The sequence below is a fragment of the Jaculus jaculus genome, chromosome 2 (genome assembly GCF_020740685.1).
Source record: "Jaculus jaculus isolate mJacJac1 chromosome 2, mJacJac1.mat.Y.cur, whole genome shotgun sequence".
NCBI classification, from domain to species: Eukaryota; Metazoa; Chordata; class Mammalia; order Rodentia; family Dipodidae; genus Jaculus; species Jaculus jaculus.
This window is the reverse complement of record NC_059103.1, coordinates 211,785,998-211,798,495: the sequence shown is the minus strand read 5'-3', so window position 1 is coordinate 211,798,495 and position 12,498 is coordinate 211,785,998. Positions and strand designations below refer to the sequence as shown.

Genomic DNA, 12,498 nt, shown 5'->3' with positions numbered 1-12,498 from the left:
TAGCAGTTAAGTGCTTGCCTGTGAAGCCTAAGGACACTGGTTCGAGGCTCGATTTCCCAGGAGCCACGTTAGCCAGATGCACAAGGGGGCGCACGCATCTGGAGTTCGCTTCCAGTGGCTAGAGGCCCTGGCACCCCCATTCTCTCTCTCTTTCCCTCTCTCTTCCTCTTTCTCTGTCACTCTCAAATAAATAAATGAAAATAAACAAAAAAATTTAAAAAAGAAGAATGCTGTCTTACTCCTTATCCATAAAAGTTAGAAAATGGACATTTATTTATGGTACTATTAATGCCCCAATCTTCACCCCTTAGATTATGCATTCATGCACATAGTTTGTTGGTGCACACGTGTACAGTGAGTTGTATAAATTACCTACCACTTAAGTGCCCAAAGAAAGTGATTTTAAGCACACATGGAATGTCTGACCGTTTTAACTCTAGTCAAGTTTGTCTGGCTGAACTGGTCATCTCAATCAGGAATGTGCTGTCATACTGGCTCATGAACCCTGAGAAAAGTTGAGGAGAGTGACCTGAGCTCAGCCTGTGTCAGGACTGGCTCTGGCTGGACCACTGACTGATTTCCTGTTATAGTAGCAGACATATTCTTTGCGCTTGTAAACAGACTTACCCATAGGAGTGGCCCGTCAAGGAGAGAGCTGGGGTGACAGCTCAACTTACATGTCCCACAATACCTCTCCACTCCTTCAAAACACAGAGAAGGCCTGGATCCTCACCACACTGGAATTTCTGGTCTATTCATAATCCTAAATTGAGTTCCATGAAGGTACTCAGGAGACAGCTTTCAGAGTACTAAAATGAACATGGGGCCCATCATTTCTTACAATGTAACAACTTGAATGAAGTCCATATCAACACTGTGGACAAAAAACCAAAAAGTTTAAAACAAGCTGGGAGTGGTGGCACACGCGCCTTTAGTCCCAGCACTCAGGAGGTAGAGGTAGGAGGATCACCGAGAGTTCAAGGCCACCCTGAGAATCCAGAGTAAATTCCAGGTCAGCCCGGGCTAGAGTGAAACCTTGGGAAAAAAAAAAACAACAAAAAAAAACAGTTTAAAACGGAATACTGAAGGAATTAATATGTGTTTCCTCCCCTACCCGCTCCACCAGGCATGTAGAAACACATCAGGATTTTGCTGTTAGAATTCAGGGTTGAAGAGAACAGACCATATTTGGGTTGCAAACACTCTGGTAAGACGTCCTCCTACCAGTTTAATGCTCCCTAAAAAGCCTCTGCTGGGCCCTTCCCCTGCCACAAGAGGAAAACTGTCCCGGCTTACCAGCCTGGAACCAGCCGGGCCTGTCACCACACTTGATCGTAAGTTACTCTCTCAATTGTTAGCCAGTCTGTCTGTCTTCTGTGGAATGTGGGCAGGGATTCCTCTTTCAGTGCCATGCTTGCACAGAGCCCAGCGGGCCTCATAAACACCTAAAGAATGAATGAACGCCATTGTAGTCAGGAATGTCACTGGGCCTGCTGACAAAAGTAGCAAGGCTTACAGGGAAGTGTCTCTTAAGGTCAACCTTCGGCCTGGGAGGGAAAGAAAAGTTAGGTTTAAAAGCTATGATAGTGGACACATTTGTCAGAGCTCACAGAACCCAGAGCCCAGGATGCTGTGATGTGTCGATGTGAGTTCATGGCCTATAGCAAGGGTACCACTGATGCCCAGAGTAGGTGACAGAGGAGAGAGAAGGTGAGAACTCTAGGAAACTAAATGTGCTTTGGATTGGTTAGAATAGTTGTCAGTACAAAGAACTACCACTATTAGATGCTTTGTGTCTTTATGGACAAACTTAACCCCCAAATATGACAAAAAAAGACTCCTTTGGAATAGAGATGCCCATCTAGTGATAAAGAAGGACATTCTTTCCACAGCCTGTAATGCACTGGCCTGGAACAGAGCCAGGTAGCAAAGGAAAATAGACTTGTATGGGAAAAAAAAAGCATGTTACTCAAAACAAAAACACACTAAGCCTTAAGTGCTGTTTTCTAAAATAAAGGAAATTTAAATGAATTTCCTATTATCTTTTTTTTTTTCCCTGTCCACACTTGGGTTTGGTTTCTAATAGTAAAAATAAAGACAAGTCACCAGCACAAAAACAAATGAATTTATATACACTGCTCACTTTTCACAACAAAACACTTACTGAAATTCATTACATTGTTAATTGTATAATTACATTTTTTTAAGTCTGTCTTTGTTATGATGTCCTCTAAGATTAGAGGGAAGTCTCCCTTTCTAGACAGTCACTTTGAATAGAGCTTTAGACTAGATATACTATCCTAGATTTTTCTACTTAATCATAATAGCTATGATCAGGGTCTCAAAAGCTGTTTCATCTTGTCTTCATTATCATAATTTAAAGTAGAAATAGTCCAATTACATATAAGTAATTTTGCTAATTTATGTTATTAAATGCTATAATATTACATTAGAGAATTGTTTCACAAATTTAGTTTTAGTTCAGAGAGTTAAGCAAATGGATCAATATCACCATGCATTATACAAAAGAGGAAATCAGGGATGGGGAGATGGCTCAGTGGTTAAGGCACTTTCCTGCAAAGCCTAGGGACCTAGGTTCGATTCCCCAGTACCCACGTAAGGCCAGATGCACAAAGTAGAACTTGCATCTGGAATTCGTTTGCAGTTGCTAGGGGTCCTAGTGTGTTCTATTTGTCTCTTTCTCTCTCAAATAAATATATAAATAAAATGTTTAAAAATATATCAAAAGAGAAAATCAAATTTCCCAGAAAGTGCATATCTGCTCCCCAACTTCCCAGGCTAAGAACAAGTGGAGGCCACAGCTGAGAAATCCAGGGCCTTGGACTAGAAATTAGAGAAACCCAGGCATTTGGACTGGAGTCTTAGCCACTATGCCAAGCTGGGTGCCCAGGCCAGACTTTTCTTCTTGTTATGTAACATTTTAACTGACCCTCCTCCAAGTTATGAGGGTAAAAGGACGCCATGAATACTGATATGACCTGTATATGGGCCTTGCTGCACCCTGTTTCCCAGAGGAAGCAGCCGAGCGCTCATCTTTGGAGTCATTTATTACCCCACTTGAGACTTATGGCGCTAGAAACACAGCCAAGGGCCGACTGAAGGCAGCCACCTTTTCCCAGGTCATAATTCCAAGGCCGCAAAGCCTTAAGTGCTTTCCACCCAGCCCAGCGCATGATACTTGTCCACTCGCCTCATCTGGCAAAGATCTAAGTCACACTCCACTTCTGGTTCCGGAGTGGGACCGAAAGTCACTCCAGAAGCTATGCCAGGGAGCTGGCATCCTGAAACCACAGCTGTGACTATCCAATGTCACTGTGAGGTAATAGGGGAGGGCGCTTTTACTACAGCTAAGCTCCACCTAAAAGCCTGCGGCTGCTGGGTCTTATAGTGAAGGCCTTTGCCTAGTTCTGTGTTGAGCACTGGGGCGCAGGAGTCGCAGGAACCAGTTGCGTGCTGGTAGACGGCGCAAAGGCATCGGGATTCGTAGGTCTCTGCAGCCTTCCTCCTTGCCGGGCGGGTGCGCCAGCACTGACTCCAGTGCCCCGGCTCTCGTCTCGGCCTCTTCCAGGACCTGCAGCCCTTTTGACCCATCTGGAGTCTCTCACACACTTTAGAGATCTTCACCTACTACAACTATAATCAAACAGCCTTGATTCTGTAAGGTAGGCTGTGTTCTGTGCTACCTGTATGAATGGAAGTTACATGAGGACACAGCTTAGAACTCGTTCACCCTTGCATGTTAGCTATGTTGTAGGAATTGGGACTCCCTGATAAGCACTTAGTAAATACTAATTTTCTTAGTGACATCATTTTTCTCATCATTTGAATCTCCGTATTTATTTATCTTGGTCTTCCAAGAAGATTACACAGACCCTATGTCTATCCACACCTAGTTTTCAAATGTCAGGCAAATGTACACACATCTCCTTTATTTGTCTTCTTAGCAACCACCACAACCACCAGAAACTTTTTATTAGTCTGTCCTACATGTACAATTTTCCCTTACAAATCAAACTCACAGATGGAACATTTCTTAAAAAAAAAACAAAACAAAAAAAAAAACCTACACACAAATACACACACACACACCCCCAGTATGGTTTTGTTTTTTTGGTTTTCATTGTTTTGGAAGGTAAGGTCTCACTGTAGCCCAGGCTGACCTGGCACTCACTCTATAGTCTCAGGGTGGCCTTGAACTCCCGGTGATCCTCCTTCCTCTACCTCCAGAGTACGCCACCAGACTTGGCTTAAATCAGTTTTATAATCTCTTTATATTCTAATTCCTAGTAAGAAAGAAATGTGAAAATTTTCAGTCAAAATGAAGTCACTTGCATCACCTCTAACAAAAGCAAAGCCAGGCGTTCACGACAGGCTCCTGGCGGAGTGCCTGGCAGTGACTGCAGCAAGACCGCCGCGACCGCAAGTGGGCAGAGCAGCCCGGTCACCTCGCACAAGCCCTTCTGCAAGGGCATCGCCCACGACGGGCCCACTTCACTGACTGCACTACGATTGTGCCAAGGGCTCGGGACTTAAAATCCCTGCTTTGACCCTCGTCAGTTTTGTCTCCCAGGCCCTCCCTTACCTGAACTTACCTACGGTTGACTGCAATGCGCCACGGTCCTCTTTGAAGAGTCTCTGGCTGCCATTTAGTCTCTTAGATCAACACTAAGCTGGGCTCAGCATCCTCAACCCTTCAGAAATGCTCAGTACTGTGTCTTATTGTGTCTGAAAATGCATTTACTCTGCAGACAAAATTGCTGTATTTGTTTAATAAGCAGTTTCCTCAGTATTAGTCAGTAAAAGGAAATAAAAGCCTTTTTGCACCTATTCCGGACCTACTCATTTTGGAGGTCCTTTTAAGTGCTTCCGAACATGTCGTTTTCCTACATTAAGCCAGCTCAGTCTACTTATGAGAAGCGCAGCAACCACCCAAGCCCGCCAAGCATCAGCGCAAACTCGCCATCGGGTCTCCCTATCTTCCTGTGCAACCAGAACTCAAGAGGCCAGGCTTCTGCCCGAGAGATCAACGGCCACCCCGAGCTCCCTACAGCCTCCAGCTTTCAGCTTGTTATCTAAAATTCGCACAGCCTGTTGACAACGCCCAGGCATCTGGACCTCATGGGATCCCGGGAATAGCTTCAGAGGCTGGCCTAGGGAGTCTTAGTGGCCTCCCGGGTGCCACTCTGATGCCACACCTGCTCTTTACTGACTGCTGGCACCTACATCTCCTCTCATGCCAACAATACCATGTGATCAGGTTATCCCATTTTCATCAATTTGTAGTGAGCACACTTGCTTTGGGGGCTCTGGAACCACCGGAGTTGATTCTCCAAGGGGATTCCACACTCCGTATGCCAGCCTATGGCCATTGTTTACACTCCACTTCCATGTGCACATATCTGCTTCATTTGAACACCAACCAATGATCAGCACTTGACAGAACTTTCCAGAACAGGCTACACCAGCAGTGCAATCTACTTATGATTTCCCATAAATTTGGTATTGATTTTGAAAATCAATGTCTATTGAAAAATTATGTTCATTAAACTTTTTTTCATGAATAGTATAAAGCCATGGTGAATTCTGACACAGTAGATGCAAAGGTTTCAGTCACTAAATTAACTGATCAAAATATTCACCTAACGCTGCAGAGAGTATCAATTATTTTTAGCCATGATTTTTTTTTTTAGACATGATATAGTCAGGTGAAGAGCTTGGAATGGGATTAAAAATGCCAGCAAGAGGAATACATGTGGAAAAAGTAAGTTCAGTGAACTCTAACAATGGTTTATCAGGAACCCTTAATAATGTTTTTCAAAAGAACTAGACAGCTCTTATTTTAATAAGACAGAGTGAAGAGGAAATGGCTTAAAAGATGTCATTAATCTTTTATTCAACTAAGCACTGCCCTTCATTTTGAAGGAAATGAAACAACTTCAAATCAGAACTTCCTTCTCAAGAAGTGGTAACAGAACAGGACATTGATTTAACGCACAACCTTCAACAAAAACAAAGTTTATACAGGTCACTGGGAAATGAAATGCTTGTGGAATGTCCCCTGTTAGCAATTCTCCACAGATCACCAGTTAATAGCAAGTACAAAACACAATGAAAAGTTAAGGAACCAGTCAAGTTTATAGTCATCCTGATTAAAAAAAAAAAAAATTAAATCTACAAACAAATCCATTTGGTGAACATGATCACACTTAATCTTATTCTGATTTGTAAAGAAAGAAAAAAAAAACAAAAAAAGGTTAGACAAATACATAATGACAGAATGTGAAGAGTCTTCAACACAGTGGATCCAATTTTATGAAAAAAATAGAAAACAAGTAGTTCTTAATTTCTTTAAGCTCTCCATAGCATATATCATATAAAATTAAAGTTTTGCTTCCAAAAAATAGGTTTCCATGTGGCGGTGGTCTTCTGTCCAACGGTGCTGCAAGGGCCAGCGCACCAAGGCTTTGAGGAGCTCAACCACTGAACCATTTTTCATAAAAACTAAAACTTTTCTTCAAGGTCTGGAATAAAGTCTTCTGCTAGGCATTTTAGTGCTACAAAGTCATTCTTTAAATTAAATGTGGGATAAAAGCTACAAAAAGTAGTTCTTTCAGTACAAAAAGTTGTGCAGCTGACGTCGTGAGCTACTTGGACAAACATAAGCAGTCTCAATAAAATATTTGCTCAGGTAAGAAAATAGAATTTGTCTGCTTTCATTTAGTATACATTGCGACGGTGTTCTGCTTTTCCCTGCCAGAGCTTCGGAGCAACACTGGAATCAATATTCTTTCCTTCAAAGAGCATCTGTAATTCACAGTACAAAATAGTTCTAAAGTCTTATTCCTAAGGAGAAACAAAAAATTATTAAATATGCTTTTTCTAAAGTGTCAGATGTAGCTATTGCTAGAACATTAAGAAAAATCACTACCACACAACCCTGCTGCCTTAACCATGAGGTTTGATTTGACTTCCTTTCTTTCTTCTTCTTTTTTTTTTTTTTTTTCCATTTTTATTTATTTGAGAGTGACACAGAGAAAGAGGCAGATAGAGAATGGGCGCGCCAGGGCTTCCAGCCACTGCAAAGGAACTCCAGACGCGTGCGCCCCCTTGTGCATGTGGCTAACATGGCTCCTGGAAATCGGGCCTTGAAATGGGGTCCTTAGGCTTTACAGGCAAGCGCTTAGCCACTAAACCATCTCTCCAGCCCTTGACTCCCTTTCTTGAAGCCCAAATCGGTGAGTTGTTGCTTCACCTTTCGCATGGACCCTTAAGAAGTGTTTCCTGCGGCATCCCTGTTTCTAAGGGTCACACATTTAGTAGCACTGGTACTGCTGGCCTGTTCCCTGGGAACAGATCTGTTTTCTATCCTGTTTTATTTTCAAGTCTTACTACAAAAACCTCTTTGACAGAACGGTGTAGGTAGGGTGGACTTTATAGTTCTTCCTTCCCGTTGTGACGCCAAGGGCGTTCTGTAACACCACAAGAGGACTCTACACAGGGTGTGAACAGACTTTCACTGGCAGGCACAAGTAGATGGGTGAAAGAGCAGGAAAGGGAAAAAACAAGTTGCTAGCCTAGAGATGTTGAAGAGAGCTTCTCTGCTTCTCTTCCCTCCTACTGTCCACCCAGTGGGCATCCATTTCAACTTCTGTTAAGAGTAGCTGCGCCCAGGCATCTTCACCTGTGTTTATCTTACTCTGCTCTTGCATGAACAAGAGACTATAAACAGAGAGCTGTGAGAATATTAAACACAGAAACTAGAAACTAGATCTACATTCCCATAAGAACACTGATTCTTCTCTAACGTCCCATGGCTTGTATGATTATCTAGTGACCACTATAAAAAAAAAAAAAAGAATGCATATGCAATGAAGATGTTTCACGCTGAGGTATTAGAAAGATCTATGGTTTTAAAAATTATGATCTCAAGCTAGGCATGGTGGTACACACCTTTAATCCCAATTAAAAGTCCCAATTTAAGGGCTGGAGACATGGCTTAGCGGTTAAGCGCTAGCCTGTGAAGCCTAAGGACCCTGGTTCTAGGTTCAATTCCCCAGGACCCATGTTAGCCAGATGCACAGGTGGTGCATGCGTCTGGAGTTTGCAGTGGCTGGAGGCCCTGGCGTGCATTTATTCTCTCTCTCTCCTTTTCTCTGTTTGTCACTCTCAAATAAATAAACATAAACAAAATAATAATAAAATCCCAATTTAAAATCTCCAAACTGAAGTAGGAGAATTACCATGAGTTTCTTTTGTTCAAGGCCAGCCTAGGTTAGAGTGAGACCCAGCTTCAAAAAAAAAAAAAAAATATATATATATATATATATATACATATATATATATATATAATCTCAACTTTTTTTCTTTTCTTTTTCAAGGTATGGTCTCGCTCTAGCCCAGGCTGACCAGGAATTTGCTATATAATCTGAGGGTGGCCTAGAACTCACTGTGATTGTCCTACCTCTGCCTCCCTGCTGGGATTAAAGGCGTGCACCACCAAGCCTGGCTATAATTTCAACTTTTATGTCTGAAAGTACACAAAAAATTTCCTTTGAATCTCAATGGCTAATTTAGGGATCTCTAGGCAAGAAGTCCAATGAAGGCCCTGATTATAGACCAGCCAAGGAGAATTCTATTCCAAGCTAAGAACGAGATCACAGAATGGTTTAAAATGGTTCCCAGGGGGCAGACACCAGTCCTCAAACCTCACACGACTTTTGGGGAAGCAGTGGTGATGCTTCGTTCACGGGGACACGGGACAAAGGGCAACGGCGTAAGTCTGTCACTACAGCACATGCTAGCTCTGCAGCCCACCACGTGCGGTCTGCAGTCTGCCACTGACAGAGCCCACTCTCACCAACCTTGTTTTCTTGGACTGTCATCAGATTCTGTGGTGACTATGGGGGGGGGGGTGTCGGTGGCTCCTGTCACCCTCTTAATTACAAGAGGGCTCAGAAGGGGTGTTCTCCAAGCAACAGAGAAACCTGAAACAGTGTAACAAGTCTCTACAGCTTGAATTAACCTGCCCACGAGGGGCTGGGAAGATGGCTCAGCAGTTACAGGTGCTTGCTTTCAAAGCCTGCCGTCCCATGTTCAATTCCCCAGTACCCTCAAAAAGCCAAGAGCACATGATCTGGAACCCTTACAGTGGCAAGAGGCCCTGGCATATCCATTCATAATATTCTCTCTTCTGCCTCTTTCTCAAATAAATTTAAAAAATAACATAAAATAAAACCCGCCTCAATCAAGTGTGGCTGGCAAAGTAAGCGCCTCACCATTCAAAGCATGCCTGAAACCTAAGATTTTTTTTTTTTTTTTTAAATCAGCTGCAGAACAGAGGCAGGGTGTGGAAGGAAAGAGGAAAAAAAAGAACCCAAGGATGACCACCAAAGCTTTGTTTCTGAAGGGTTACACTGACCAATCAGCAGGGGACTAGAGGGAAGAGGGAGAGAGATTAACTTTTGCTTGGGCACTACAGATTCCCTCCTGAATACTTTATGAGGTGGCCCAGCCAACCCCCTCTGCAACCTGCTGATGAACAGAGAGGCAAGCAGGTTTAATTAATCAGAGACACAAAGGGATATTCCCTCCATTGATAACGAACACCACGCCTACAACAGCAGGCGAAACAAAGGCACCTTAATTGAATCTCCCACTGGCTGGCCCTTGACAAAGACTTCCCATAACCTGGGATGGAGTGGGGGTGGGGGCGCGCAGGACTCAGCTAAGAGCCTGCTCCCAAAGAGGAACGACTAAGGAATGTGGAGGAGAAGGGAGGTGGTAAAGCCTGCAGTTTACTCAACTATTTGTATGGGGCGGCTAGGTTTTGGTCAGCTGCTCCCGCCCCCCCCCCCCCCCCCGGGAATCTCAGAAAATAAATCACTCGGGCCGCAGGGATCCTTAGCACAGTCAGCAGGGAATGCGGATAAGCTTCCTTGCATACCCAGGGAGGCACCTCCCAACCCCTCTGGCCTTTGTACCGGGCCTCCAGCAAGCCAAGTAGGGAGAGAGGTGCCCTGAACTTTTCACCACCAGTCCTGCAGCACTGGGAAGGGTGGAAACGAATGTGGACCCCCGGCAGGTAGGGTTGAAATGTCAATCAAGTTCACTCAGTCCCACCGCTGCAAGGAAGGCGGACTGAGGGAATCGCAAGCAAATAACGTCCAAAGTGCTCCTACCTGCTCCCTCTGGTCCCCTTCCTCCTCCCCCGTCCACAGCAGGCTGTGCATTCCACCAAGGTTTTCCAAAGGGCCCGGGGAACATCAGACCGGCCCAGAAGGTGCAGGCGGGGAGGGAGAGGAGGAGGAGGAAGAAGGGGGCAGCGGCCCACAGCGTGGTCAGTGCACCACCGCTTCTCCATCCTCTTCCTGCGATCCGGGCGCAGGGGGGCGCCGGGGAGGCAGCGTAGTCCGAGCCAGGCCGCTGTCGCCCTCGTCCGGCTCCGCCGGGTGCAGGTGCATGGCGAGCTCCTGCAGCACGGCCGCGCGTCCGATCTGGTCGTTGCGGCGCTTCTCCATGATCAAGTCCTCCAGGCTCTGGAACTCGAGGATGTGGCTGCGCTGGGCCGAGAGCTGGATCTGCAGGCGGTAGGGCTGCTTGCCGATGCGCAGCTCGCCGCCGATCTTGAACTCGCGTTTGCCGTAGCGGCACCAGGCGGCGAAGCTCTCCGAGTTGCGCCAGCTCAGCTCGCGCTCCTTGGCGCCCACGTGCGCCAGCGCGTTGCGCACCACGGCGCCGGGGCTCAGCGGCTTGTAGCGGTACAGGTCGTTGACCACGCGGCCGCGGCGGCCCTGGCTCGCGTCCGTCAGGAAGCTGTTGCTCACCTCCAGCCGGTGCAGGTGCACCACTTGGAAATTGCCCACGTACACGGCCCAGTGCGGGTACTGGGCCTGCGACACGAACTCCAGCAGGTCGCCCGGGCTGCACTTGTTGAGCAGGTTCTCGGGCGTGTAGGTGCTCAGCGCCGCCGAGCCCGGCGCGAAGCTCTTCTGGTAGATGCACTCGTCGCGGTAGAACACCGAGCACTCCACCTCGTGCTGCCGCGGGTCGTAGGGAAGCGGCGGGGGCACGGCTGGCACGTCCCCGCCGGACTCGGGCAACCCGCCGCTCTCGGGCAGCCCTTGGGGCGGCGGCTGCGCTTCCAAGTCCTCGTCGTCGTTGGAGAAGATGTACGAGACTCCGATGCGGGGCCCATCGTCCCGGTCCACGCCCGTCGGGTCGGCCGTGGGAACTTCCTTGTAACTCAGGTGGGTCAGTTTCTCCACCTGGTTGCCCATCACGCTGTGTGTGGACACTCGTTCACGGCGCCGCGAGGGGAGAAAGCGAAACCACCACCACGGTCATTGGCACAGGCCCCCCGGACAGGGGGGTAAATCCACCTGTTGCAAGAAAAGGAAGCTACGTTGGTAGGAATCTCTTAAAAAAAAAAAAAAAAGTCCTTTTGTGCTAGAGGAAGAACATCGGGTGGGGGCCCCCCGAGCACTTGGTGCCATTTTAGGGAGGGAGGACAGAATCTCGATAGAAAGCCTCCTTCTCGTTTCTCCACTTCTGGGGGTCTCGATCACGCTAAGACTTGGCGACTCCAGCTTTCCCCCGCCCGCAGCCATCGCCTGACCCCCGCTAAAAAACAAAACACAACAACAACAAAAACCATTGCATCAGCTGTTCCTACCGCTTCCGCCCTGGCCTTACCTGTCCAGCCCGGGCAGGAGGATAGGAACAAATAGAAACTTTACCAAAATCCTCCCTTCGTTCCTAACTTCCCTTCCCACGCCAAGCCCTCCCAGCCCCCCGAGACATCCCTCCACGCCTCCATCCCCCGCCCCCACCCTGGGAACCGGTGAGGATCCCCGAGCGTGACCGGGGACAGGTGAGCCACCCCACCCGGCTCACCTGCGGCGCTTCCTGCTCGCTGCGGGCGGCCCCTCCCCCGCCCGCGCTGGGGTTCAGGTTACCTGCGCCGCCGACTCACCCGCCGGGAGGTGGAGGCCCCGGGGGACGCGTGGGGAGGGGGTCCCCCGGCTGCACCCCGAGACTTCTAGGAAGACTTTGCAGGCGTGGGCTCCGCAGCCCCTCCTCTCCCTGCGCGGACGGCAGCGAGGCTGGTCAGGGGGTAACGATGCATGTCTCCCCCTCTACTCCCGCGGCAGCGTGGCGCCCCAAGACTTGAAGCTGGGGGAGACAATCCGGCTTACACCGCGGCCCCTCGGTCCTGCCGACGCTGCTGGGCCCCCACGAGCCGCTCTCGGCGGGGAAGGTGGGGCGCGAGGAGAAAAGAGGGAGGCAGCTTGGCTTCCCCGCGGCCGCAGCTCCCGCTCGGCCCCGGCGAGCAACAAGCGCTGGAGCGGGAGCGACGGGATTGTAGATCCGGCTCCGGGCTCCCGGGCGGGAGCGCAGCCCGTGGCATTTAAAGAGACAGGCGCTCGCTCCCGGAGCTCCAGCGTTTCCCGCAGAGCGCCCAGGCACCGGAGCGCCCCG

General features: G+C 48.0%; 1 protein-coding gene across 4 annotated transcripts; it reads right to left on the bottom strand.

Moving 5' to 3' along the window:
* Positions 1–5,885: 5,885 nt before the first annotated feature.
* Positions 5,886–12,450, bottom strand: Lratd2 (LRAT domain containing 2). Of its 4 annotated transcripts, none has more exons than XM_045144236.1 (3): positions 11,976–12,450; positions 10,200–11,399; positions 5,886–6,864 (listed from the first exon to the last, which is right to left on the bottom strand). In XM_045144236.1, the coding sequence occupies exon 2, from the start codon at positions 11,295–11,297 to the stop codon at positions 10,359–10,361; it is 939 nt and encodes a 312-aa protein (XP_045000171.1). In that variant the 5' UTR covers positions 11,298–11,399; positions 11,976–12,450; the 3' UTR covers positions 5,886–6,864; positions 10,200–10,358. The 4 variants fall into 4 exon arrangements, with proteins under 4 accessions (XP_045000171.1, XP_045000169.1, XP_045000173.1 ...); XM_045144234.1 differs by having other exon boundaries at positions 11,993–12,450; XM_045144238.1 differs by having other exon boundaries at positions 5,886–6,825; positions 11,993–12,450.
* Positions 12,451–12,498: the final 48 nt, after the last annotated feature.

Excerpts from the sequence above, each read along its gene's own strand:
- Lratd2 (XM_045144236.1), bottom strand. The coding sequence starts at position 11,297 with ATGGGCAACCAGGTGGAGAAACTGACCCACCTGAGTTACAAGGAAGTT.